This window comes from Saccostrea echinata, unplaced genomic scaffold (genome assembly GCF_033153115.1).
Source record: "Saccostrea echinata isolate AGI-Se365-2 ecotype Australia unplaced genomic scaffold, CSIRO_AGI_Sech_v1 ptg000062l, whole genome shotgun sequence".
Lineage (NCBI taxonomy): Eukaryota > Metazoa > Mollusca > Bivalvia > Ostreida > Ostreidae > Saccostrea > Saccostrea echinata.
This window is the reverse complement of record NW_026889811.1, coordinates 2977601-3004050: the sequence shown is the minus strand read 5'-3', so window position 1 is coordinate 3004050 and position 26450 is coordinate 2977601. Positions and strand designations below refer to the sequence as shown.

General features: G+C 35.1%; 1 protein-coding gene across 1 annotated transcript in view; it reads right to left on the bottom strand.

Annotated features, from left to right (window-relative positions):
- Window positions 1–1352: 1352 nt before the first annotated feature.
- Window positions 1353–26450, bottom strand: part of LOC133175436 (CD109 antigen-like) — a 203445-nt gene continuing 178347 nt past the window's right edge. The window contains exons 18-40 of the mRNA XM_061310542.1: window positions 25283–25360; window positions 23652–23840; window positions 23159–23308; window positions 22945–23073; window positions 21656–21719; window positions 19836–19992; window positions 16601–16715; window positions 15670–15792; window positions 15376–15480; window positions 14118–14270; window positions 12923–13058; window positions 12578–12754; window positions 11902–11983; window positions 11479–11641; window positions 8782–8874; window positions 7229–7418; window positions 6163–6404; window positions 5557–5724; window positions 5032–5094; window positions 3591–3700; window positions 2665–2812; window positions 2082–2184; window positions 1353–1737 (exon numbers count right to left, since the gene is read on the bottom strand). Of these exons, the coding sequence (XP_061166526.1) occupies window positions 1577–1737; window positions 2082–2184; window positions 2665–2812; window positions 3591–3700; window positions 5032–5094; window positions 5557–5724; window positions 6163–6404; window positions 7229–7418; window positions 8782–8874; window positions 11479–11641; window positions 11902–11983; window positions 12578–12754; window positions 12923–13058; window positions 14118–14270; window positions 15376–15480; window positions 15670–15792; window positions 16601–16715; window positions 19836–19992; window positions 21656–21719; window positions 22945–23073; window positions 23159–23308; window positions 23652–23840; window positions 25283–25360 (3099 nt within the window). The 3' untranslated portion in view covers window positions 1353–1576. The remainder of the gene's footprint in view (window positions 1738–2081; window positions 2185–2664; window positions 2813–3590; window positions 3701–5031; window positions 5095–5556; window positions 5725–6162; window positions 6405–7228; window positions 7419–8781; window positions 8875–11478; window positions 11642–11901; window positions 11984–12577; window positions 12755–12922; window positions 13059–14117; window positions 14271–15375; window positions 15481–15669; window positions 15793–16600; window positions 16716–19835; window positions 19993–21655; window positions 21720–22944; window positions 23074–23158; window positions 23309–23651; window positions 23841–25282; window positions 25361–26450) is intronic.

The following is a 26450-nucleotide window of genomic DNA, read 5'->3' as shown; positions in this document are numbered from 1 at the left end:
TACAAATATATAAATGTAAACTTACAATTATAATTGGATTTCATGTCATGCCTGCATGATTTTTTCATAGTTTTACAAAGTCTAGAAATATTCTAGATATTTTCTCAATCATTTGTACAATGGAACCCTCTTTTTTCTTATAAATATTTATAATCTCTGCATTAAAAGCAAGAATGATATTTGGTGGAAATGTTTATGACTACAAGGTATAAATATGAATATTACCAGCCTCAAATCATTTCCACTTTAGATATTAAGTACTATATACTATATATATATATATATATATATATATATATATATATATATATATATTCATATCGTATTCAAATTCCCTACTTCTGTGATCATAACAAAAGTCCAAATTCTCAAGATATATTTAGATTATTTCCATAAAAAATAGATGAAAAGGATCACTCCTCAATCTGCAGGTTCCTGAATATACATGTATTGTCTAAATAAGGGTTTAGAAGGGATTTTCAAATACAGTTAAACATGTATAATGAATTCAACTTACAGCAAAGTAATTATATTCTGAATTTGATATAATTCATTACATTCAGAAGTTGTCTCTCCCTGACACTTTGCTATAAGAATGTTTTACTGTATTTGTGATTACAACCTTGAAAAGCTGAGCATAAAACATTACAGACAACTGCGGAGTCAATTAACATACAGTACATGTATATAGTTATCACATTATTCTTCTGTGTCTCAGATTTAGTGGATAAATGGATTAATTACCAAGTAATAATAAGATAACAGAATTTCAGTTGTTTTTAACACTGAACTATTTCATTATTTGATTAATGTGTCACTTTTAAAATCAAACAAAAATATCTGCAAGTGAATGGAACATTAATGGAGGTAGAAAATTTCTTAGTTAATAAATTACATTTAACCTCTGATCTCCCTAATATGAAGAATATAACTTGTCCAAACATCATCTCTAAAATTCAGGTGTTAAACTATGAATTATGCAAAATACATTAAATACAGCAATGTACATGTTTAAAAGGAAAAAAAAAAACATTGGAATGTTGACTGCGTACTAAATATGTGCATTTTTTAATTTGACTGTACAGTAAAGTTTCAGTAAATTTTACTTTCTGTACAGAAAAATGGGAAATCTAGAAAGTTAACAAAGACAAAACATTCAAGCATATGAAAAACGACCACAAACATAACAAAAGTTTCTAAAATCCAGTCAAAAATTCCTGGCATGTTTACTGCTTAACTTTGGTTGTAAAAATTACATTAAAAAATAATTTAAAAATCAAAATTCATAAATTTCCAAAATAAATTTTACACATTTACTTTTTAAATTGTAATTAAACATAAATAAAGTTGATAAATGTTATGTCAACATTTCCCACATACATCCTGAACAAATTACAGGATAATATTATGCAAATTTAAAAATCTCTACAATACATAAAATCTAAATATATTTAAGCTCATTAAAACATCTCTGTTCAAATTATGACAAATCTTTACATATAACTGTCAAAAAATCTAGATAATCTAAGGGCTAATTAATTTCTTTGATCAAATTAAGGTTGATGCATGTCCCCTCTCAGTTGATATGTCTCCCAAAGAACATGGCTGCCAATGACACAGTGATCACCAAAAAGAGGCTGAGTGGAGTCACATGACCAGCATGTGCACAAATCTGATCAACACAGAAATTCACTCTGTTGGAGGTTGAGGGGTTGTAGGATACTACCGCTGACACCTCTGTATGTTATATAAAGTAAACAAAAACCTTCAGAAATATAACATCATAAATCTTAATTTACCAATTATCTAAAGAATAAACCATTTGTTTACTTTTTCATCAAGTTGAAAAATTATTGCATCTGTAAGTTATAAAATATATAGAGCTATCATAAAACAGTGCTGTTAGTATACAATAGTATTTTTATTTGTATTACAAATCTTTCCCTTCCAAAATTATATCACAATAAAAAGCAACCAAACCTAAAACACATTAGCCCCTGGGTGGGAGCTTAAGCCAGGTGAACCTGATTGCTCATCATCTTCTACTGATAAAGTTTATTCATAAAAATATGTCTACTGACCTGGCTCATAGTACAACATGGCTTTGACAGGGACTTCTTTAGCATCTGTAACTTTTGATACCTGTACAGCTCGGAACCTCATACACTGGCTTTCCTTGGTAACCTATAAATAACAGACATTACAGTTATTAAAGTTACAGCAGTACTTATATTTATTGCTATTGACAAATATCTAAATGATTCTAAAGTGATCTTTCAAAAAGCAAACATCCATCTTTAACAGCAGCAGTATGTGTTTTGACCTTTTGAACTATTTTTCTAAGTTCAGCTTTTTTTTAATTACACAAAAGAAATTTTTAAAGTCCAAGGGCAAGAACTCAAGTAAACTTAGAAACTTGCAGATTTATTCTAGCTTCTTTCATGGATACACTCTGATTGGCAAAACTCAGGTTTTCAGCTAATATGAGCTTATAAAAATTCTAAACTATAAAGGAAAATAATACTGTTAATTATATCATATGCAATTTCTTCACATTAAAATTCTGTGGGCCATTAAAACAACACTTGGCAATGATAAATTAATTCACAAAATATAGTTAATCTTATTGTGTTTTGAGTAGTTGTTTGTGGGTAAAATTCTCACCTCGTTTAAGTAAATATGGACCACTGATCCATCAACCTCTACTTTTGACAGCTTAGAATTCTGTTCCAGTTTTTCCACATCAGGCATCATCCCTGATCCCATGGTAACCGATACCAGAGCCATGTTACTGGGACCAGATCCCAGGTACCTGAACAAAAAGACACCAGAAGTCTGATGAGACTGTAGCTCTACTGGTGTTTACTTTGTTTCTTAGCATAGTCTACATGTGTACCAAGTCTAATTGAAATTTGACCAAAACTGTAGGAGGAAAAATACTTTGAAGAATTTGACAGAGATTTCTATTTATTAAAAAATGGCAACATTGCATGATAGTCAAAATTTAAGGACAAATAAATGGAATAACTTATCTAAGTAAAGTTTACTTCTGTACCAATTTACGGTAAGTCTTATTGAAATCAGATTTTAACTGTAGTAATAGCATTATGAAAGAATCTCACAGAAATTTCTATTTTTAGTAACCATGGCAACATTTTTTATACTAAATAAAAAAATGATAAAAAGAATTATATATCTTAGTATAGTCTATTTGTGTACATGTACCAATTCTTACTGAAATGGGACAAAAACTGTAGGAGGAGTCACATTTTTATTAAAGAATTACAAAGAAATTTCTATCTTTGGTGACCACGGCAACACTGTTTGTCGAAATTAAAAACCAAATCAAAGAATTATGTATTTTATTACAGTGTACTTGTGCACCAAGTCTTTTGAAATACAACCAAAACAGAATGAGGAATAGCTTTCTAAAAATTGTATACAGACAGACAGGTGGATGGATGATGGACACACTACTAAGGCATAAGCTCCAGTGGAGCTAAAATTTAAAATATATTTATTACCTATTGAACAAACTAAACTTTTAATTGCAGGAAATATGTATTTTGTTGCTGTCATAGATTTCTTACCTAACACATGGGTTGATGTCATATATGTTGTCGTTTATCGTATACTTTCCAATGGTAACCTGGAGGTCGTTATCTATCAAATCATTCACAAGATTATACTGCCACACAACCTGTTCAATATAACATATAGCATTAGTATTACAATGACAAAATAAATATACATGTACTACTAGATAGCATTTTTCAAAGTAATTTATTGTGTGTTCTAAAGGCATCTTTAACCTGACTGTAATGGCATTTTTTTGTCCATGTCCAATTGTTGAAGTGACAAACTTGAAGTCTACTTTTTATACAATATGAACTAGTGCTAATTGTAACGGGAACCGTTACAGATGTTCCCCAAACGGCTCCCCAATCCCTTGTGATGCCCCATTCCCTACAAGCTTCAATAAATTAGACAATACTTTTGTAATATAGATGGACACTTTATTTTTAAGGGTATTTCATTGGAAAACTACTCCGATATAGCCATATGGGTATGAGCCAATCTAATAGCTACATTTTTTACATTAATTATCTTATAGTGTCTCACAATACATACATTTGTTTTAAATATTAAAGAATTTCATTGAAAAATAAGAGAGATGTAACCCTTTAAGTATTAGCCAATCAAAATTCAGCATACGCGCATGCATGGCCTTGCATTCAATTTTGATAGTATCATAATGTAGGAGCTCTATGTGCCTATCCATGTCTTAAATTTCATCCTGTTTTGTTAAAAACCAAGGGAGTTAAAGACATTTAAAGTTTCAACCAATCAGTTTGCAGCACACCTGCATGCGCGTGTTTTCAAGAAATTTCCTATATAACATGTTGTAGCACCTTATAATATATACTTATATTCTAAATTTCAAAGTATTTTGTCAAAAAACAAGGAAATTATTGAGATTTTTGTATCAGCCAATCAGAGAAGAGCGCACATGCATGCGCGTGAGTTCACGCTAATTTGACCATGTTGTCTTGTCTAGACTACTAATATATCTTTATATTTTGAGTTTCAAAGCAATTGATCAAGAAATATAAAAGTTACGGCTTCATCAAGTATATCAGTCATTTCAATCATTGCACGCGCGCGCACGTGCATGCATGTGCGCGCAAAATGACCTTCGTTCCACACACCTACACAACATGCCTATTAACCCTAAAAAGGTTTCATGTCAATCGGATGAGTGGTTCTATGAGAACACTCCCGGACAAAAAAGTACCGGAGAAGAAAGTAGAAAAAAAGAATAATAATAATAATAATAATAATAATAATAAGAAACAGAGTAAAAACAATATGTTCCCAAACTTCGTTTGGGGAACATAATTATTATGTTTACTGAAAGACAGATAATGGACAAATTCTAGTTATAAAAGTACACAGATGTTTTCTAAGCTACCAAGAAAAAACTGTTGTACACTACAAAATAATAAAAACAAGATAATAAAAGCTCCCTACACTAAGAACAGCTTCTCCGGCTTGACTAGGACGGATTTCCAGGCTGGTTGTATCGATAGGAAACTGGAAAAGGAAAGTTATATCACATCTAGTTATCTTAATTAAGAATTCTCTTTGCCCTAGACAATAGATATATGCTGTGCATTCTGATTAACTATTCATAAAATAGCCTTAATATGTGGGGGAAAAAATTACAATTTAGAAACATTTGATTGTTTAGGATATCAAAAAGTATCTAAATATGTGAAAGACCAAAAATTGCCTTTTCTTGTCAACAGAATGTAGATTATTATTTCTCTTTGAACTCTCACACTTATCAATGGTCATTAAGTACCTTTGAACTCATGCCAGATTTGAGACACTGACTCTATGGTAACTGAGGAGGTCACATCCATCTATGGTCATTAAGTACCTGAACTCATGCCAGATTTGAGACACAGACTCTATAGTAACTGCGGAGATCATCCCACTAAACTTTGAGACCATCACATGTCTCCACTACATTTAACACTTGAGTGACCTTACCTCTGCCCTCTGCAGTAGTAATCGTGTTTCCGGGGTGATCTGTATAGTCTCGGTCTTCAATACTTCGGAATTCTGTTTGGCTGTTATTACTACATCAATCTGAATATTCCTGTTGTTTGATTGACTCCTGACAAATTCTGACAGGGCTTTCAAGCCCACTACTGTATCCTGGAAGTATTGTTAAAATATATCATTTAAAGATCACAGATTTAGAAGCAAAACAATAAATACAAATTTTATACATATCATCCTGGTTTATTCTGATGTTTTGTCTCTATGATAGATGGTCTCTTGAAGCTGAAAATGACTCGTAAATAGCTATACTCCATAATATTTTTCCTATCTCCCATATCAGCACTGGGGTATATACCCTATTCATAGTTATGTCTAATTGCTTTCTGGTTGCTCCACCTGCCAATATCAAACCTGTGTGGTGTACTAAACATCTAATATCACACCTGTGTGGAGTACCAGTCTCCGAGACTGTTCCGTTACCTGTGTGGAGTACCAGCCTCCGAGACTGTTCCGTTTGCTGTGTGGAGTACCAGCCTCCGAGACTGTTCCGTTACCTGTGTGGAGTACCAGCCTCCGAGACTGTTCCGTTACCTGTGTGGAGTACCAGCCTCCGAGACTGTTCCGTTTGCTGTTGAGCCATCGTAAGAAAGGACGAGCGTCGTCTGATCTGTCGGTCTTCAGTAGAGTCAGTAAGAGATACCCCGTCATCTCTATACTGGAGGGAGAGGGCTCCTTAACCTGGTAGTCCCTCAGCATGGGGATAGGTCTTCCTGTACCCCCATCACTGTCCCCACCCTTACAGTTCTCACCCAGACATTTCATCTCTACAGCTCCTGTAAATCAAAGTAGTTCATCAAATCAACATCCTGAAATTTTTTATAAAGCACATTTGAGTGCTTTTGTAATAAAAAAAACATTATCTCACAGAGTACACTTTACTTCTCCAGTAGCAAAAAAACTGCACCACCCAAAACATATCAAGGATAAAACTCAATCATCCCTGTATCAGAAGTTTCTCTACAGCTTTGCTCACCTCAAAATGTATCTAAAAACAGCACCCATGACTATCTCATAAATATATCATGAAGATTTCTATGGCTCTAAATAGTAATCATCTTCTGTATACATGGAAATTTATGAGTGGGGATAATTTATGCTATTTGAAATACTCCATTAGAAAGATTTTGTGTAAATATCCCCCTGCATACCAATGTCTTCATACATGTTTTATTTCCGAAATAAAGTATCACCTTTCACCTTTTATCGGGATATAAATACAGGTTGGTCATGTGGTCAAATCCCTTGACCTTGAACTTGCCAGAATGACCTTGGGTCAAGGTCATGACACACTCTCGGGCCATGAAAAATCTCTGTACCAAGTATGAGCTTCCAATGATTCTCCCTTACAAAGTTATAGCCCAGACAAGAATTTTATACTTTTCAGCCCTTGGTTCAAGGTCATGAGACACCCTAGGGTCACAAGTAATCTTTGTTCCAAATATGAGCTTCCAGTGTTTCCCCATAACAAAGTTCTAGCCAAGACAAGGTTTCACAGACAGACGGACAAGGTGATTCCCATATACCCCCCCCCCCCCCCTTTCCAACTTGGTTTGCAGGTTATAATTAGTTTCAACATTAAACACGAAAGAGGTATTACCATCCAGGAAGGTTGTAGCATTGTCCATAAGTTGTTGTGCCATCTTGCTTACTTCTCTTGTTGACGACCCATCTACTGCAAGGGCATATGTCAGCAGTGATGTGTAGTAGGGATTGGTCACTGCCGAGGGGAGATTACTCTTCAGGAAAGTTTCAATAGCATCCATCTTTTGACTTGCAGCAATATAAATCTGTAGGGTTAAATAACAATATTACTGACATCTCCATACTGTCGCTATATACTTACAGGATTTGACAGCATTCAGACAGAGACTAACATGTGACAAGGTTTCGTTTTACTCTCACCATTCAATGAAGTTATAAAGTCGTTCCTATCAAGTGCATGAACAAAATTTGAAAAGATAAAATCTTCAAAATTCTAAGCAAACATAGGAAATCAGAGATTACAGAGCTCACCTCAATGAATGTTGTCTTTAAATAAGGCAAAGTCCCACACTAAACTAATAATCTAGTAGTGTGTATCCCTAGATGTAACATTTATACAATTTTGGTCTGATAGGGCTTGCAGTTACTTAGGAATGGACTTATCTAAAAACTTTAAACTAGTCACTCATCCAGAAAATGTACATCGAATCCAGCATCCAAAGGAAGTTTGAAAGTGTTCGTCCCTTGGTGCATCATCCATGCAAGTTTGGTTCAGATAGGCCTTATAGTTTCTTGGCAATGGACCTGCTCCAAAAACTTTAACCTGGTCACTCATCCAGAAAATGTAGGTCAGATCCAGCATCCGAAGCACGTCCAGTAGTGTGCATCCGTAGCTGCAACTTTGGTTCAGAAATACCTTATAGTCTCTTTGTAATAGACTTGCACCCAAAACATAAACCTGGTCCATTATCTGGAAAATGTATATCCAGCATCCGGAGCAAGCCTGGTTGATAGTGTGCACCTTTAGATGTATGCAAGTTTGGTCAACATGGGGCTTATAGTTACTTTAGAATGAACCTGCTCCAAAAACTTTAACTTGTTCACTCATCCAGAAAATGTAGGTCAGATCCAGCATCCGAAGCATGTCCAGTAGTGTGCATCCTGATGTATCATCCTTGCAAGTTTGGTCAACATAGGATTTATAGTTACTTGGAAATGAGACCTGCTCCAAAAACTTTAACCTGGTCACTCATCTGGAAAATGTAGGTCAGTTCCAGCATACGAAGCAAGTCCAGTATTGTGCATCCTTAAATGTATCATCCTTGCATGTTTGGTCAACATAGGACATACAGTTACTTGGAAATGAGATCTGCTCCAAAAACTTTAACCTGCTCCAAAAACATTAACCTGGTCTTTCTTTAGCTAAAATTGCAACATCTGAAACCTTGACTGGTACCATAAAACATACTCCATGCACCTCTGATTGATATAGGGCATAAAAGTACCTGCTCCAAAAACTTGAACCTGGGATGCTTACGCCGACGGTATTACATAAGCTCCCCCAACTTCCTTGAGGTGAGCTAAAAATAAGTTATCTACATCAATGAATATTCTATTATTTTGAATTTTGTACTGATTGCTATAATTAGTGATATTGGAGTAACTAACAGCATCTTGGGATGACCCAAACTCTGCAATGACTTCAGTATAGCAGTACAACACAAAAGCAGCTAACTTCTCCCTGGAATTGGCCCCACTGCCCTGTAAAACAAAATGATTGATTGATTTTGTTGTTTTACATCCCATTCGAGAATTTTTCAATTATATAGAGACATGTAAAACAAAATGTAGTTAATTAATATCATACATAGTAAACAATAAATTACAAAATATATTCAGATTTTTTCAGCATTTCAATTCTTGGATTTTAGATATTGACTACAATCATGCATTTACTAGTATTTGCCCAGACAGTCTGCATTAGAATGAATTAGGTTTTCAAATTTATCCTTACTCTGGCGAATCAAGAGGCTCAAGGGCCTTAACGGTCACCTGAGTATAATGCAACAATTTAGAGGATCCCTAGAGTATAAAATGAACTGAAAGGTGAAACTTTGTTGCCCAAAAGCAAGAAAAATAGGGTGATCGGGATCAAAAAAATAATTAGTTTAGTATTCATAAACAGTTCATAAATTAGGTTCAAATCTGTTCCCAATTTATCACTACCACCATACAGTATATTAACAAACTATCAGTGCTTCTGTACTATTTTAATTCCTTGTGGAAATGTCTTACATTGGACTCTCTTGGTCTTTGATGAATATTTAATAAAACAAGTAATTTTTGTCTCATTTTTATTTATCTACTACTTACAAGTCTACTGATCATTTAAACTATGAAAGTACTTTTTGCATTATACAATAAAAATTCTTGCATAATTCTCTTATTCTATTAACCTTTCAAATACTTTACAGTGATTAATCATCAAAAGTAAATGGCAAAGGGGAATAACTCCTCTCAGTAGAATACAAATTAATAGAGCCCAGGCAAGGACCAGAACACTTGACCAAATAGTCCAGATGTTCAAAAATCTGGTAAAAATACCCTTCCTTATTAAAACTTTCACTCTTTTTGCCTCTGATATGCCCAGGTGCAGAGAAGATTTTTAAAGAAATAATGCATTTTTAGTATAGATTCACTATATTATCAATAGAGCCCCCCCCCCCCCCCCCCAAGAAATACCAGAGCCTCTGACCCTGGGACCAGAAGTTTGCTCATCATAAGTAATCACTTTGTTTATCTGCTTAACACTAAAGAGCAGACAGGAATATTTAATAGAATTAATGCATTTTCACTATATTATCAAGAGCCACCCTTAAACCAGCACATCTGACCCAGGGGTCATGAAATTCACTACTCTGGAAAAAGCACTCTTGCTCATCATAACTATATATTTAGCTTCTTTGCTTTTTAACCAGAAGCAGAAAAGAATATTTTAAAAGAAATTTTGCTTTTTCACTATATAATCAATAGAGCCTCCCCCCTCTCTTTTCACCAGAACCCTTGACCCTGGGGCCATGAAATTCACAATTTTGGAAGAGGTATCCTTGCGTATCATAACGAAGTACATAGTTTGTTTAAAAAATACCCAGGGGCAGAGAAGAAGATTTTCAAAGAAATAATTCACCTTTACTATAGGATCTATATAGCCCTGCCCTAGCACCAGAATCCCTGTCCCTAGGGCCTTGAATTTCACAATTTTGGAAGAGGCATCCTTGCTTATCACAACTATATACTTAGTTTGTTTAAATAATACCCAGGAGCAGAAAAAAAAGAATTAATGTATTTTCACTATATAATAAATAGAGCCCTGTCCTAGCAACAGAACCCCTGACCTTGGGGCCATGAATTTCACAATTTTGGTAGTCACCCTTGCTTATCATGACTATGTATTTAATTTGTTTCAATAATACCCAGGACCAGAGAAGAAGATTTTCAAAGAAATAATGCACTTTCACTATATGATCTATATAGCCCCGCCCTAGCAACAGAACCCCTGACCCTGGGGCCATGAATTTCACAATTTTGGTAGAGTCATCCTTGCTTATTATAACTATGTATTTAATTTGTTTCAATAATACCCAGGAGCAGAGAAGAAGATTTTCAAAGAAATAATGCACTTTCACTATATGATCTATATAGCCCCACCCTAGCACCAGAACCCCTGACCCTGGGGTCATGAATTTCATTATTTTGGTAGAGTCACCCTTGCATATCATAACTATGTATTCAATTTGTCTCAATAATACCCAGGAGCAGAGAAGAAGATTTTCAAAGAAATAATGCACTTTCACTATATGATCTATATAGCCCCGCCCTAGCAACAGAACCCCTGACCCTGGGGCCATGAATTTCACAATTTTGGTAGAGGGCTTAATGCTTATTACAATCATGCCAACAGTTTGACTGCTTGATGTCCAGGAATAAAGAAGAAGATTTTTAAAGATTGCATTAATTTTGGTGGTTTTAGCCCCACCCCTCAGGCCCCAGGGGGGCAGGGACCATGAAATTCACAAATTTTTGTTCCCCTTCACCCATAAATGCTATATGCCAAAATTGGTTGAAATTGGTTGAGCGGTTTCAGAGAAGAAGCTGAAAATGTTCAAATGTTAACACACGATGGACGACGACGGACAAAAACAGATAGCAATAGGTCACCTGAGTGACTCAGGTGACCTAAAAAGATGAAATAAAAAAATGTACTTTTTTCTTATTCTGCCAACATGGATCATAATTAGCCTCGAACCTTGCTTTCTGAATGACTAAAACAACTCTTTATAAATTCTACCTGACTTCTGTATATACCTGCATCTCTGTGTGGATGACCCTCCCTGGTTCACTGACCTGTCCCCGGTCCCCTACTTGGTTATTCAGCCAGGAAGTGGCCCCCTGCATTACTTTGGGGTCCACTAGATCTGGTAGTATCCTATGAATCTCCGCAAAAGACTTCAGCACAAATGCTGTTAACCTGGATCGTAAAAAAAAATGTATGATTATTTTATCTGTAACAACTTATGCTTACAATTAAATCATCCATATCTATAACACTGAGCTGAAACAGACTTGATCCATATATGGTACCTCCTTTAAGTTTTAAAGAAATTCCTAGTGGAAAAAAACTCCTATTACTTTAAATAACTGTTAACTAGCAAGGCCAGATAGGTCATACTCTATTTGCTGGGGAAAAAAGAAGTCAGTAAGATGAGAACGTGATCTGTAAGAACATACCATGTGCTTCCAGCAGGATCAGACATACCAAAGGCACTGAAGGAATTATCAGTTCTCTTGTATTGTAACTCCTGCTGATAACCTGTAAAAACAATAAGAGCCCAAAGGAACATTTTACCCAGCTTTCAGAAACAAGAGGCCCATGGGCCTTCAAGATCACCCGAATATCATAAGTTACTCAGGATATGACCAGTTTAGCCCACCTGAAATGAATGTACCCCAGGTGCCACAAATTTCACAATTTTGATAGAGTGCTAAGTATTGGATATAATCAAGAAAGGAAACAGTTTGCTTGATAAATGCCCATGATTAGGCTACATAAAATTGATATTACAGTTCTCAGGCCAATTCTCTTAAAACAGATGTGGCAGGAGGCTTTTATAAAATCTCTTTATTGCCAAAAATTAGATGCAGGAGGCATTTTTTTTATTCCAGAATTTTCTATAAAATAACAATGAAAATTATTCCTTTATACTGGAGTCATTCTATAGATATATTTAAAATCTCACAAAATTACTTGCTGAATTTAGACAAATCGTTAATATGTTATATACAAAAATTGGTTGAAACTGAAGCTAATCAAGAGAGGAGCCAAATATGTTCAAAAGTTTATAAACCCACAGACATAAACAGACTGCAATAAGTCAAGTGAATGACTCAGGTAAATGAAACACACCTTGTTTGATATTCTTTATCATTCTGGCCTCCAGTTTAGTTTCCCCAGCCTGTGTAGCTCGAAGGTACTGCAGGACGTAGATGTTAGGTACGGTCGTAGCGATGTTCTGCTCCCCACAGCCTGTGGGTACACTAATCATTCTCTCGGGGTTGTTCAGGGCTTGGCCCAGAAGGTCACCTGTTGGTCAAAGTTACTCACATGTCATGGAAAACAAGAACTCATTTTGAACATTGGAAATAAAATAACCCTTGATCACGATAAACTTCATAAATTACTGACTTCAACTGAAATGAGACAACAGTTGAAGTCACGAAGTGTTGTATCAATACATATTACGGTACTCACCCATAGCCAAGACATAGACAGACTTTGATCCCTTCACTGCATTGTCTGGGAACCAGATGCTTACAGGAGGTATATCTGATCCACCTGCTGTCTCCAAGTTAAACACTTTCGTCTTCTGAACTCGACGTCCCTCGGGCTATAAAAGTTTAGGACAAGGTATTAATAGGTAAATATAAAGTGCTTATAAGATACATGAAGGGGCAATGAGCCTAAAGGACACAGGAATCTCACAACTCAAGTTTTTACTGAGCCATGTCATGCAGTCCTTTTTCTTATCTACTTCTTTGTAATGTACAGCTCTTCTTGGTCTAAAGGGCAACAATGTGACCAATTGAATCTGCATCACATGATGAAATACTAATAATTCAACAATTTGTTGCCTTGTTACGCCTGCATTCTCTGAAGACAGTTTGTATATATATTGTTATTATCCCATTCATACCCTTTTTTTCTGTAATCCGTATTATACATTTTTAGAAGTAGAAAAATTTCCTTTTTGCATATGAATGGCCATATCTTGCATATATGCAGTTATGTTTTCATTTTATTTTTTTTATTAGGGAACTAAAAAAGGTGTGGTTCAAAAATTAACCTAATTATTGGGGCTCCTCCATCATATTAGGTGGGTGGTGGAGACAAAACTTTCTGTCTGTGGTTAATCATATGTACATGACAGTAGCTTGGTTAGAACACTACTGAATCTTAACTATATAATAAATAAGCTTCCACTTTTCTTTTGTCATTAAATTTCAATTCTATTTTTTATCATTTCTAAATTAGCTCCCTTTGAAAAGGAGCCTGTAAAGTCAATAAAAAAAAATAACTTGAATTTCCCAAGGATCCTTTGAGGCAATTTATGCTGAAATTGGCCCAGTGGTTCTGTTTCAAAAGTTTATGAATGGGAGAATATAAAAGGTCACCTGACAGCTGGCTCATGTAACCAAATAATATATTAATTAACTAAATTTTTAGAACTTGGGTCCAATCCCATTGAAATGCTATCAATAGAATATGTTCAAAACAATTGATGCTAATATATGTTTTAAACAATTGTTGCTAATGTCATTATTCATTATATCTACTGTAACTTAACTGTTAATATCTTTTTTTTGAGTTATACAGCCTCGAATCCTGTTAAATCTTTAATTACATTAATTTGAGTACATCTTACCTTTAATACGCTTAATATCCTTACCTCCGCACTGACCACTTTCTCCAGATTATCCATGTAATTCTGTCCCCCGCTCTCTGCTGTAGCCTTCCCGGTCAGAGTTAACAGGGGAGAGAACTTATCTGTGTCCATCTTTCTAACCCACACAGCAAACATGTTGGACTGTCCTCGCTTGACCTGTCCAGATAGAAAAAAAAGTTACAGTTCCAATTGACTTACATCATCAGATCGACATATATAACATACAAAGAAAACCAGAAGTCTCTGATGTTACTGTAGCTCTACTGGTTTGTACATGTAAAAGTGGAATGGAAAAGTATCATCTGGACTTGACTTCTTTCAGTTTATCATTTTCAGAATTATGTACAGTAAAACTCATTTAGTGCAAACACAGATATAGCGAATATATGGATATAGCGAAGTTTTTCGGGAGCCCCATCAAAATTTTAACAAATATCATAAAATTTTATGGTTATAATGAACTCTGATACAACGAATCTATCGATATAACAAACTAATTCCTTGTTCCATAGAGGTAAAAATAATACAATTTTCATCTATTATATTAAATTTTTACTGATCCCAAAAGAAAAAAATATTGAACTAAAATTATTTTAAGGAGCATTTTCTTAAATTCATTTCATTAGAAAACTTCAGTACTCCAAGACAGGTTCTATACTTAATCCTTCCCTGAATATATTGGGTAGACATACTTGAAGGTAAACATGCATATTGGCTATCTATATTCTTAATGAACTGATTACACAGATACCACTAATTAAGGATATAGCAAAATAATTCAGACATTAATCTTTTTTCAGTAATCATCATGCCACACTTTAATTGAGAATAAACACAGACACACAGAGTTATGTATCTTGGTGCAGTGTACTTGTGTACCATGTTTTATTGAAATGGGAACAAAACTACAGGAACGTAGTGTTTAAGAGTTTCACAGAAATTTCTAAATTTTTGTAAATATGGCAACATCATTCATCAAAATAAAAAAAAAAATTACAATTCACTGGATTGTGTACCTTGGTGCAGTTTACTTATATGCCAAATTAAAAGGGAAAAAGAGCTAGACAAATGATGGACACTTTACTATTGTAAAAGCTCTTAATTCTGGTCCATGATCAGTAGTCTAAAAACTTAATGAGCTCACAATATACTTCCCTGAATTCCTGATTTCAAAAACTTGATTTCAATTTAAAACTTATTATACAGATATGCATCTCATATTCATTATTTACAAAATGTGCAGTGATAAGGCATAACTGACCAACAGGGTTTTGTTGACCCCCTCAGATGAGGCTGGTTCCCTGTCCAAATCTTCGTTCCAGATCTTTGCTGTGTTGTCTATCTTCCCTTTCAAGGACACATTGGCCTAAATTGACATTAACATCACTCACTGTTAAATCAAATCCATCGAATCAAATCATTGTTTTTTTTTTAAATTTCAACTTTATGGGTCTTCCTTTTCTTACTTACATGTAATATAATGACCCAATTCTTGAAGGAATAAAACTTTATAATGTACTGTTAATTTTTTTGTGATCTGGAAAGGTTTGACTACCTGTAGTTCTTCAGGTCCATTTTCTACATAATTAAACACCAGAACTTTCACTTCAAACACTTCCCCTTGTATAATGGATGCTGGCGTGTCGATCACCAGGAAAAACGACTTGAAGCTTTCAATCTATAGCAATTAATACAAACTTTCTTGATATCTACTTTGAAATATGCTGATGAATGTATTTTTTATCATGATTTTCCTTAAAACATATTCAAATTGTATCTATTTAAAACTGATGCTTACAATGGAAATTGAAATTGAGATTTATGGCAACTAATACAAATTTTTATTTAATAATTTATACACAACATAATATTGTGAATTTTTTGTGTATTTTATTCTCAGGTAGGGGTTTCTGATTTCTTTTTACTTACTGCCATATTACCTGAATGGCTCTTTTTCACCTGTGTGATATCCATTTTCTTACTCGAGTGACTGCAGTTTTTACCTTTGTGATATCTGCTTCATTACCTGAGTGACTGTTTTTATCTGTGTGATATCTGCCTTATTATCCGAGTGACCTTTTTTATCTGTGTGATATCTGCCTAATCATTTGAGTGACTGATTTTATTTGAGTGAAATCTGCCTCACTATTTGAGTGACTGAATTTACCAATGTGATATCTGCTTCATTACCCAATTGATTTTTTTTTTTGATATCTGTGTCATTATCTGAGTGACTGTTTTTACCTGTGTGATATCTGCCCAATTACCAGAGTGATTCTTTTTACCTAAATGATATCTGCCTCAGTACCTAAGTGACTCTTTTTACCTAGGTGATATCTGCATCATTACCAAGGTGATTTTTTCTTACCTGTGTGATATCTGCCTGATTACCAGAGTGACATGTTGTTATCCATGTGATATCTGCCTGATTACCCAAGTGACTGTTTTTACCTTTATGATATCATTACATGAATGACTGTTTTTACCTGAGTGATATCCGGTATGTGTAAGCCAGTGGTAGGACTCACAACCAAAGCTCGTGTCACCCAGGATGTTATGGAGTCGGGTAATGTCTTCTGAACTTCAAACAGGGAATCTGAGCTGTGATAAATGTGAGACCAGTCAATACACAATGACACCTGATACCACAACCAGCAGGGCTTTTTAGAAACTTAATTCAAAGTTGCTGCACACCCTTAACCCACAGGCAATACATGGGTAAACTATAAGCCAGATAAGGCCAAATGGAAAGAAAATGGGCTTTAAACAAGGATTTAACACAGAGATTCTCTGACTTTGACCTTAGATCAAGTAAATTGGTTCAAAGCCACTGCACCCTCTACCCATATGAACTCTTTGGGTTAAGTTTGGGTGAAATACGAATAATGGGAAACAAAATATGCTCCTGACAAGGATTTTTCAGAAATTGACTATGACCTTGACCTCTGACCTATAAACTTTGTTTCAGCTTGCTGCACACCCTTTATTAAGGACACTCCATGGGTGAAATATGAACCAGACAGAGCCAATGGGAGAGAAAATATTCTCAAGAAAAAGATTTAGCACAGTCAGGTATTGTTTTTTTTACCTTGAACTTTGATCTTGACATCTGACTCTTGATCAATATGAAGGTTAAGCCAGATATGGAAAAGGAGAGAGAAAATATATTTGGACAAATGAAATGGGACGGATAGACTGATCACTATAGGGTATCAGCAGATTGGGGCCCTAATAAGGGTTTGTAAAGTTTCCAAGTTCACAAGGTGTGAAAACCTGCCCCATGTTTTATAGCTACATATATAGTATATACAGGTAGCCTGCCAATTTACAATGGTACCCAATTTTACTGGTAGAGTTAACATCCCTGATATTATACAGTCATTATGGCAACAATGATATGACATATACATAACTGGTTGATAATTTAGGCGAACGTTTTTTTATTAGTTGGATTACGGATCCGCCGACCGAATTTTTTTGACTTATAGACAAAAAAAATGCACTTTACCAAATTTTTTTTTACTGACCGACATAAATTAAAAGAAGTACAAAAGAAAAACATAGGTAGTCAGAGATTACAGAGCTCACCTCAACGAATGTTGTCTTTAAGTAAGGCAAGGTCCCACACTAAACTAATAATCTAGGAGTGTGCATCCCTAGATCCAACATTTATACAATTTTGGTCTGATAGGGCTTGCAGTTACTTGGGAATAGACTTATCTGAAAACTTAAAACTAGTCACTCATCCAGAAAATGTAAGTCAAATCCAGCATCCAAAGCAAGTTTTGAGATTGTTCGTCCCTTGATGCATCATCCATGCAAGTTTGGTTCAGATAGGCCTTATAGTTACTTGGAAATGAGATCTGCTCCAAAAACTTTAACCTGGTCACTCATCTGGAATATGTAGGTCAGATCCAGCATCCGAAGCAAGTTCAGTAGTGTGCATCCTTAGATGTATCAACCATGCAAGTTTGGTCAAAATAGGGTTTATAGTTACTTGGAAATGACATCTGCTCCAAAAATTTTAACCTGGTCACTCATCCGGAAAACGTAAGTCAAATCCAGCATCCGAAGCAAGTCCAGTAGTGTGCATCCTTAGATGTATCATCCATGCAAGTTTAGTCAATATAGGGCTTACAGTTACTTGGAAATGACATCTGCTCCAAAAACTTTAACCTGGTCACTCATTCACAAAATATACGTCAGATTCAGCATCTGAAGCAAGTCCAGTAGTGTACATCCTTAGATGTATAATCCATGCAAGTTTGGTCAATATAGGGCTTATAGTTACTTGGAAATGAGATCTGCTCCAAAAACCTTAACCTGGTCACTTATCCGGAAAATATAGGTCAGATCCAGCATCCGAAGCAAGTCCAGTATTGTGCATCCTTAGATGTATCATCCATGCAAGTTTGGTCAATATAGGACTTATAGTTACTTGGAAATGAGATCTACTCCAAAAACTTTAACCTAGTCCCTCATCTGGAATATGTAGGTCAGATCCAGCATCTGAAGCAAGTTCAGTAGTGTGCATCCTTAGATATATCAACCATGCAAGTTTGGTCAATATAGGGCTTATAGTTACTTGGAAATGAGACCTGCTCCAAAAACTTTAACCTGCTCCAAAAACTTTAACCTGCTCCAAAAACATTAACCTGGTCATTATTTAGCTGAAATTGCAGCATCTGAAACCTTGACTGGTACAATGAAACACACAAGAAGCATCCTCCATGCATCTCTGACTAATATAGGCCATAGAAGTACTTGAAAAGAAAACTGCTCCAAAAACCTTAACCTGGGATGCCGACGCCGAGGGTATTACATAAGCTCCCCCAACTTCGTTGAGGTGAGCTAAAAATTCAGATGACTGCAAACTGTGAAAAATTTCGACAAGAACACTATAAATTGGTTTCATTCACGAAAAGATACCTTAACTTTTGTACTTTCGGTTTTAAAATTGATCAGGTTTGGAATACACACTTCATGGCAATCTACCTTGCAGAATTGTCGTTTGTTTCTCTCTCACACAGTAAATGTATGAGCCGATGGTAGAGAGTGACTTCACTGTCACATGTGCCATGACGACTGAGCAGGAAATTTTGTCTAACAGCGGTTTGTGAATCAATTTAAGCATATGTACATGGAATACGAAATAAAAATCAAACAAAACATATGGCATATTTTATTTTTGATTATTTAGAAGTATGCCAAATTTTTTTTTTTTTTAATTTTTTTTTCGACCTACCGACCCAATTTATAAAATAAAAAATCCGTAATCCAATTTTAAAAAAAAATTTTCACCTTATGTAAATCTTTGTATGTATTTACTTGTTCTAGGAGGCATAGACTTTAAAATACAGATTTGTATGTCCAAACAATCTACATGTTGATTGTTTGGACATACAAGTCTGTATTTTAATTATATATAACATATACAGTTGAACTTCAGTATCTAGAACACCGATATCTTGAATACCATGGATATGTCGAAGTGATTTTGAAGTCTCAACCACTTATTCTTTAAGTATTTTACCCTTGATAACTCGAATACTCAGATATCTTGAAGTTTTTTCTCGGTCCCATCAAGTTTGAGATAATGAGGTTTTACTGTATATTTATGAATAATGTCAGATCCATGACAAATCTGACCTTTGTCTCAAGCCTTCACTTGCAATGTTTTCTTGTTTTTACAGAGTTCTTGCATTACTGACATAAACTGACCCGCTTTTTCCATCCAGCCAGATCCAGGTCTCAGGAAAGTTTTTGCGGACTTTGGCATCACTTCCAGAATTAGGTTGCATCTGTTTTTGGTTAGGAAGGACAGCAGGTTGTCCATCATTCATCTCTGGAACCGCTGCTTCTTTTACAAAACTGTCATCTGAAATTGATCAGTGAAGATACATTGACAACGTCTAAAGATGACACATTTGTTCAGCTGGATATCATATATAATTCTGATTATGTTCTTGATATATATAAAACTTTAGACATTTTTCAACATTCAGGAATTATAATTTGAATCCACATACAATGACCTAAGTTCTATTTAACATTCTTGAAATCTAATGACTTGCTGCTTATTTGAAGAAAACATTTCAAAACTAGAAATATGTCCACAGGACATGAATGCCCCACCAAGTGTTTATTAGTAATGCAACATGAAAATTTGTGTTAGTGTATGAAATTTGATGAGATTATCTTGAATAGTTTCTTTTAAATTAAAATTGAAATCTAAAAAATTAGATATAGATGATGAATTCTCACCAAATTATGTATTAGTGCATCAGCTTACAAAAAATATCTTAAATGATTTCTTTAAAATTATGCAAAATGCAAATTAAAGAAAAGTGAGGTCAAGGTCAGAGAAAAGTGCAAGGTCAACAGTTTTTGATGCAGTTGAATAGCTCTCACTAATACGCATCAGCATATTAAGTTTGATAAAAATATCTTGAATGGTTTATTTAAAACTGAGGTAAACACTAATTTAAAAAAAGTGAGGTCAAGGTCAAAAAAATATTGATGCAGTTGGAAAGCTTACCTCAGTATGTATTAGCATATGAAGTTTGACAAAAATCTCATGAATGATATCTTTAAAAATGAGCTAAACACTACTAAAAGAAAAGTGAGGTCAAGGTCAAATGATAGGTCAAGGTCAAAAAATGTTGATGCAGTTGAATAGCTCTTATCAATATCTATTAGCATATGAAGTTTGATAAAAATATCTTGAAAAGTTTCTTTGAAACTGAGCTTTTAACTGAGCTAAACGCAAAGCACGACGGAATGATTGAAGGATGGAAGATGGACACGACAAACTCCATATGCCCTGGTCATTTTCATGGCAGGGCATAAAAATATTTTTCTTTCTAAAATGGCCCCAAACTGGTTCTGGAAGATTGAAAGGCCAAAACTTAAATGTACAACCCATGAGAATGCTAGTCTATATTTGATGAATTAAAGCCAGGTCATTCTTGAGAAGAATAATTTTAAGGATTTCAATTTGGACAAAATTTTAACATCACTACCTGTGAATGATCTAAATTACAGTCATAAATTAAATATAAATTTGAAACTATTCTGTTTCTATCCTGGACTTCGGGGCAACAGGGTATGTAAGTGAACATACACAAGTTAAAGAAGTCTTGATTTCCTCATTTCAGAGTAATTCACTCTCTTTCTTAGAAGAGAAAATTCAAGTGAAAGACCCCCCCCCCCCCTTTTTGAAAAATAAGAAGTCAGCAACATTAAAAGTTCACACAGAAAGACATACAATTATCATAAATAAAATCTGATCAAAAAAGCTAGTTTTATCTAACAAAAGCAATACAGTAAAAGTCGTTTAGTACGAACACGGATATTGCGAATTCACGGATATAGCAAAGTTTTCTTGGATCCCCAGCTATATAAATTTTACGAATTCCTTCTACAGATATAACGAATAACGGATATAGCAAAGTAATTTCACAGGTCCCAGTGACTTCGTTATAACCGAGTTTTACTGTATCCTGTGAAAATTTGACTGGCCTAACTTAGCCTTAACTTACAATCAAAGAAGCTGTCTATTTCATCATGAATAGTTGCATCCGTCAGACACATTACACCAACCATCTGAAACAAAATATTAATTTGTACCATTTACACTCTGTCAGGGCTATTCCAGTTCCAGTAAAAATTATCTAGGAAGGTTGGAACACCTGTGAAATAGTCAAAGTGAGTTCCAACTATTAAATTTATCATTTAATTATTGAACAAGTTGTGCATTTGCTGTAATATGATCAATTATCATGTATAGGAAAGCTTCAATCAGTTCATGATGTTTTGGTAAAAATTCAAGTCATATGTTGGACAGCATTTGACAGTTTGTGTAGCCTGTATGAGCCTGTGTAGCCTGTACGAGTCTGTGTTGCCTGTATGAGTTTGTGTAGCCTGTATGAGCCTGTTCTTATTATACTCACTAACAGACACAACATTTGACAGTTTGTGTAGCCTGTACGAGTCTTCTGTGCTTATTATACTCACTCACAGACACAACATTTGACACTTTGTGTAGCCTGTATAAGTTTGTGTAGCCTGTACAAGTTTGTGTAGCCTGTATGAGCCTGTGCTTATTATACTCACTCACAGACACAACATTTGACACTTTGTGTAGCCTGTTTAAGCCTTATCTGTTATACTCACTCACAGACACAACATTTGACAGTTTGTGTAGCCTGTATTAGCCTGTGTAGCCTGTATGAGTTTGTGTAGCCTGTTTAAGCCCATACTTATTATACTCACTCACAGACACAACATTTGACAGTTTATGTAGCCTGTATGAGTTTGTGTAGCCTGTATGAGTTTGTGTAGCCTGTATGAGTTTGTGTAGCCTGTTTGAGCCTGTGGTTATACTCACTCACAGAAACATTTGACAATTTGTGTAGCCTGTATGAGCCTGTGCTTATACTCACTCACAGACACAACATTTAACAATTTGTGTAGCCTGTATGAGCCTGTACTTATTATACTCACTCACAGACACAACATTTGACAATTTGCGTAGCCTGTAAGCCTGTGTAGCCTGTATGAGATTGTGTAGCCTGTATGAGCCGGTATGAGTTTGCATAGCCTGTATGAGTCTGTGTAGCCTGTACGAGTTTGTGTAGCCTGTATGAGTCTGTATGAGTTTGCATAGCCTGTATGAGTCTGTGTAGCCTGTATGAGTTTGTCTAGCCTGTATGAGCCTGTATGAGTTTGCATAGCCTGTATAAGCCTGTGTAGCCTGTATGAGTTTGTGTAGCCTGTATGAGCCTGTATGAGTTTGTGTAGCCTGTATGAGCCTGCTCGTTATACTCACTCTAAGAATCTTAGCTGTGCTGTAGGATCGGTAGTAAGGATTGATAATACTTCTCTTTCTCCTGTTCATGACAATAGGTCCATTAACTGGATTATTTCCCATAGCATACATCTCTAAGCCTTTTAAAATCTGATAATCAAAAAGCAATGTAAGTAGTATAGTTTTCACAATTTTCCCAGACTCATGATAATTTCAAATTGCTGTGTACCAATACCTCTTTCTCTGTGATATCAATAGTTCCAAGAAGATCGGATCCTTTGTCGATGGCCACCACAGCCACAAAGGAATTCTGTTCAGGTGTGGTCACTCGGAGTGTGACGTCTGACCCCACTGTCGCCCGTGAGGTCCCAAAAGACATTCTAGCCTGCAAAAATAGTAGAAATCATGTATCAAGACCATAAAGAATTACCTGGGAAGCTTGCCATGTCCAATGTATATGGATGGATTTTTGCAATTTAAAAAAAAGGACTGCCACCGCACATGATACACTGATCAAATATTGTTCCAATATCATAAACAGATTAGAGTGCAACTTCATGTCATCCTTGGTACAAAGATTTCAATGATTTTTCAATTCCTACTGTTTGATGTGCATCTACTATGGATACTTTTCTGGTGAATATTAAACCATATTCACCTCCTAGAGTCCATAATTGTATATCATTGATCACTTGTGAGTCTCATAGAGGTCAATTTCTACATTATACCTGAGAGTTTAAGTTGAGATTGACTTTGATTTTCTGTATTGCAGTAATCAGGTAACCATTGGATACACCGTATACCATTACTGTTGCCGTGGGAGACATCCATCTGCTGACTGTCACAGAGAGCATGGCTGTTTTACTCTGTCCAAAGTTAACCATACCAGTGGTCACCGACATGCCTTTACTAAAAACCTACAAACATATGATAAACATATCACTGATCACAGACATGCCTTATTAACTGAAAACCCACAGACATATGAAAACTGTACCACTGCTCATGGACAGTCCTTTACTGAAAACCTACAAACATATGATAAACGTACCACTGATCATGGACATGTCTTTCCTGAAAACCTACAAACATATGATAAACGTACCACTGATCATGGACAGTCCTTTACTGAAAACCTACAAACATATGATAAACGTACCACTGATCATGGACATGTCTTTCCTGAAAACCTACAAACATATGATAAACGTACCACTGATCATGGACATGTCTTTCCTGAAAACCTACAAACATATGATAAACGTACCACTGATCATGGACATGTCTTTCCTGAAAACCTACAAACATATGATAAACGTAGCACTGATCATGGACATGTCTTTCCTGAAAACCTACAAACATATGATAAACGTAGCACTGATCATGGACATGTCTTTCCTGAAAACCTACAAACATATGATAAACGTAGCACTGATCATGGACATGTCTTTCCTGAAAACCTACAAACATATGATAAACGTAGCACTGATCATGGAAATGTCTTTCCTGAAAACCTACAAACATATGATAAACGTAGCACTGATCATGGACATGTCTTTACTGAAAACCTACAAACATATGATAAACTGTACAACTGATCATGCCATTGGGCACTGAAAACCTTCACACAAATACTGGCCTTATTTCTGCATCTTATAAACAATTCATTTTTTCTTGATCAACTTTGGGTTATTGTGGTCCAGCCTTGGCAATCTGCATCAGGTAAGGTGTCCCAAAAATGCTGCTTGAATGAAATGTAAGATTGGGTTGTGAAAAAAAACAACAGAAAATTTTGAAAAAGAATAAAAGTATCTGTAGAGACCTTGGTCACATTTTACGAAAAAATGTAATTACTAAAACCCAAATATAACTGTGTGAATTACTTTCTTCTTGACATTAATAAGATTTTTTAAGAAGAATTTTTGAAACAATTTTTTAATATATATGAAATTTCAAGCAGAATGAGTTTTGGTCTTAGTCAACAGTTTATTTCTTTGTAAATTAATGAAGCCATAGTAGAAGCTTACACTGTATCAAAACCTTGGTAATTACTGGGATATCCTATCTGGTAAAAACCTTGGTAATTACTGATACCCTACCTCACAGGAAACCTTGGTATTTACTGGAATACCCTACCTGGTTGAAAAACCGTTGTATTTATTGGGATACTCTACCTGGTAAAAATCCTTGATAATTACTGGGATACCCTACCTGGTAGAAAACCTTGGTAATTACTGGGATACCCTACCTGGTAGAAAACCTTGCTAATTACTGGGATGCCCTACCTGGTAGAAAACCTTGGTAATTACTGGAATACCCTACCTGGTAGAAAACCTTGGTAACTACTGGGATACCCTACCTGGTAGAAAACCTTGAAATCCACAGAAGACTGGTCTGATTTGTACACCTTAAACTTGGCAGCATCTCCAACATTAAACTGAAAGAAATAAATGAAAAATATACCAGTTTGTATATGATTATTAATAAGTGATAATGACTGCACTCCTAATAACCTGCAAAGTCTTCCCTCCAATTTACAAATTTAAATGATGGCAGCCTTTTCAGGATAAACAACCTAACTGAATTCATTCAATAAAGATACAGAGGGAAATGTTGTGTTTAATGGTCTCCTTGTGATATATGATCTGGCTGTAGTTCTTCTTTATGTCAAAACAGGAAGCATGTGGTGCATGTTAACTGCTCCACTCACAGTTCATTCACAGGTGATCAAAGCCAAAGAATGGTACTGTTGAAAATTAGATTCAGATTCTGACCCTAAACTTGTCTTTTTAATTTACTTATGTCTACACCTGATATTATTTGACCTTTTCATCAATCACCTTCGAGACCTGCATACAGTGTCTAACCATACAGATAGATTCTGCCTTGTATCTTAGAATCTGTCCTTGTAATGTAACAATTCAACAGCTGTTCTCATTTTGTACAAGACCATTATGGCATATTAAGATTTCTCCAATGTTTTAAACAAAACTGACACAATCCTGTGACTTGTTGTACACGGCCTAATATGGCGGTGACAACTGCTGGTCTAATCTTGTCTCAAAAATGACAAAAAATGATGCTTCTTCATTAAAAGAAATAAGTCAGTTTCTGAGTATTCTTAATTGTGTAATACTGTTCAAATTGTTTCCATCACATTCTAAGGAATATGTGGAAGAAATTGTATGCTAAAAATAAGTTTACCAACAAATGAACACAAACATTAAAATTTGTGCAAGAAATTCAGAAGAGTTCAGAAGCCCATAGGCCTCTAGATCAATCTTGTTGGTGACTGAATACAAAAGTACAAGCTATTGGTTTCCAATAAATAAAAAGGAAGGATTAGGACTCATTCTGGTAATTAGCATACATTCATATGAAGTGTACATTCAAGTTTGTTCAAGTCATTCAGGTAAAACTTGAGAGTTTCATGTTCAACTTGATTATTGTCAACTTCCTTAGAAACAACACTATGCATTATCAAATTGAAATGTAGACATTATATTAAGGTATACATTAAATTTGTT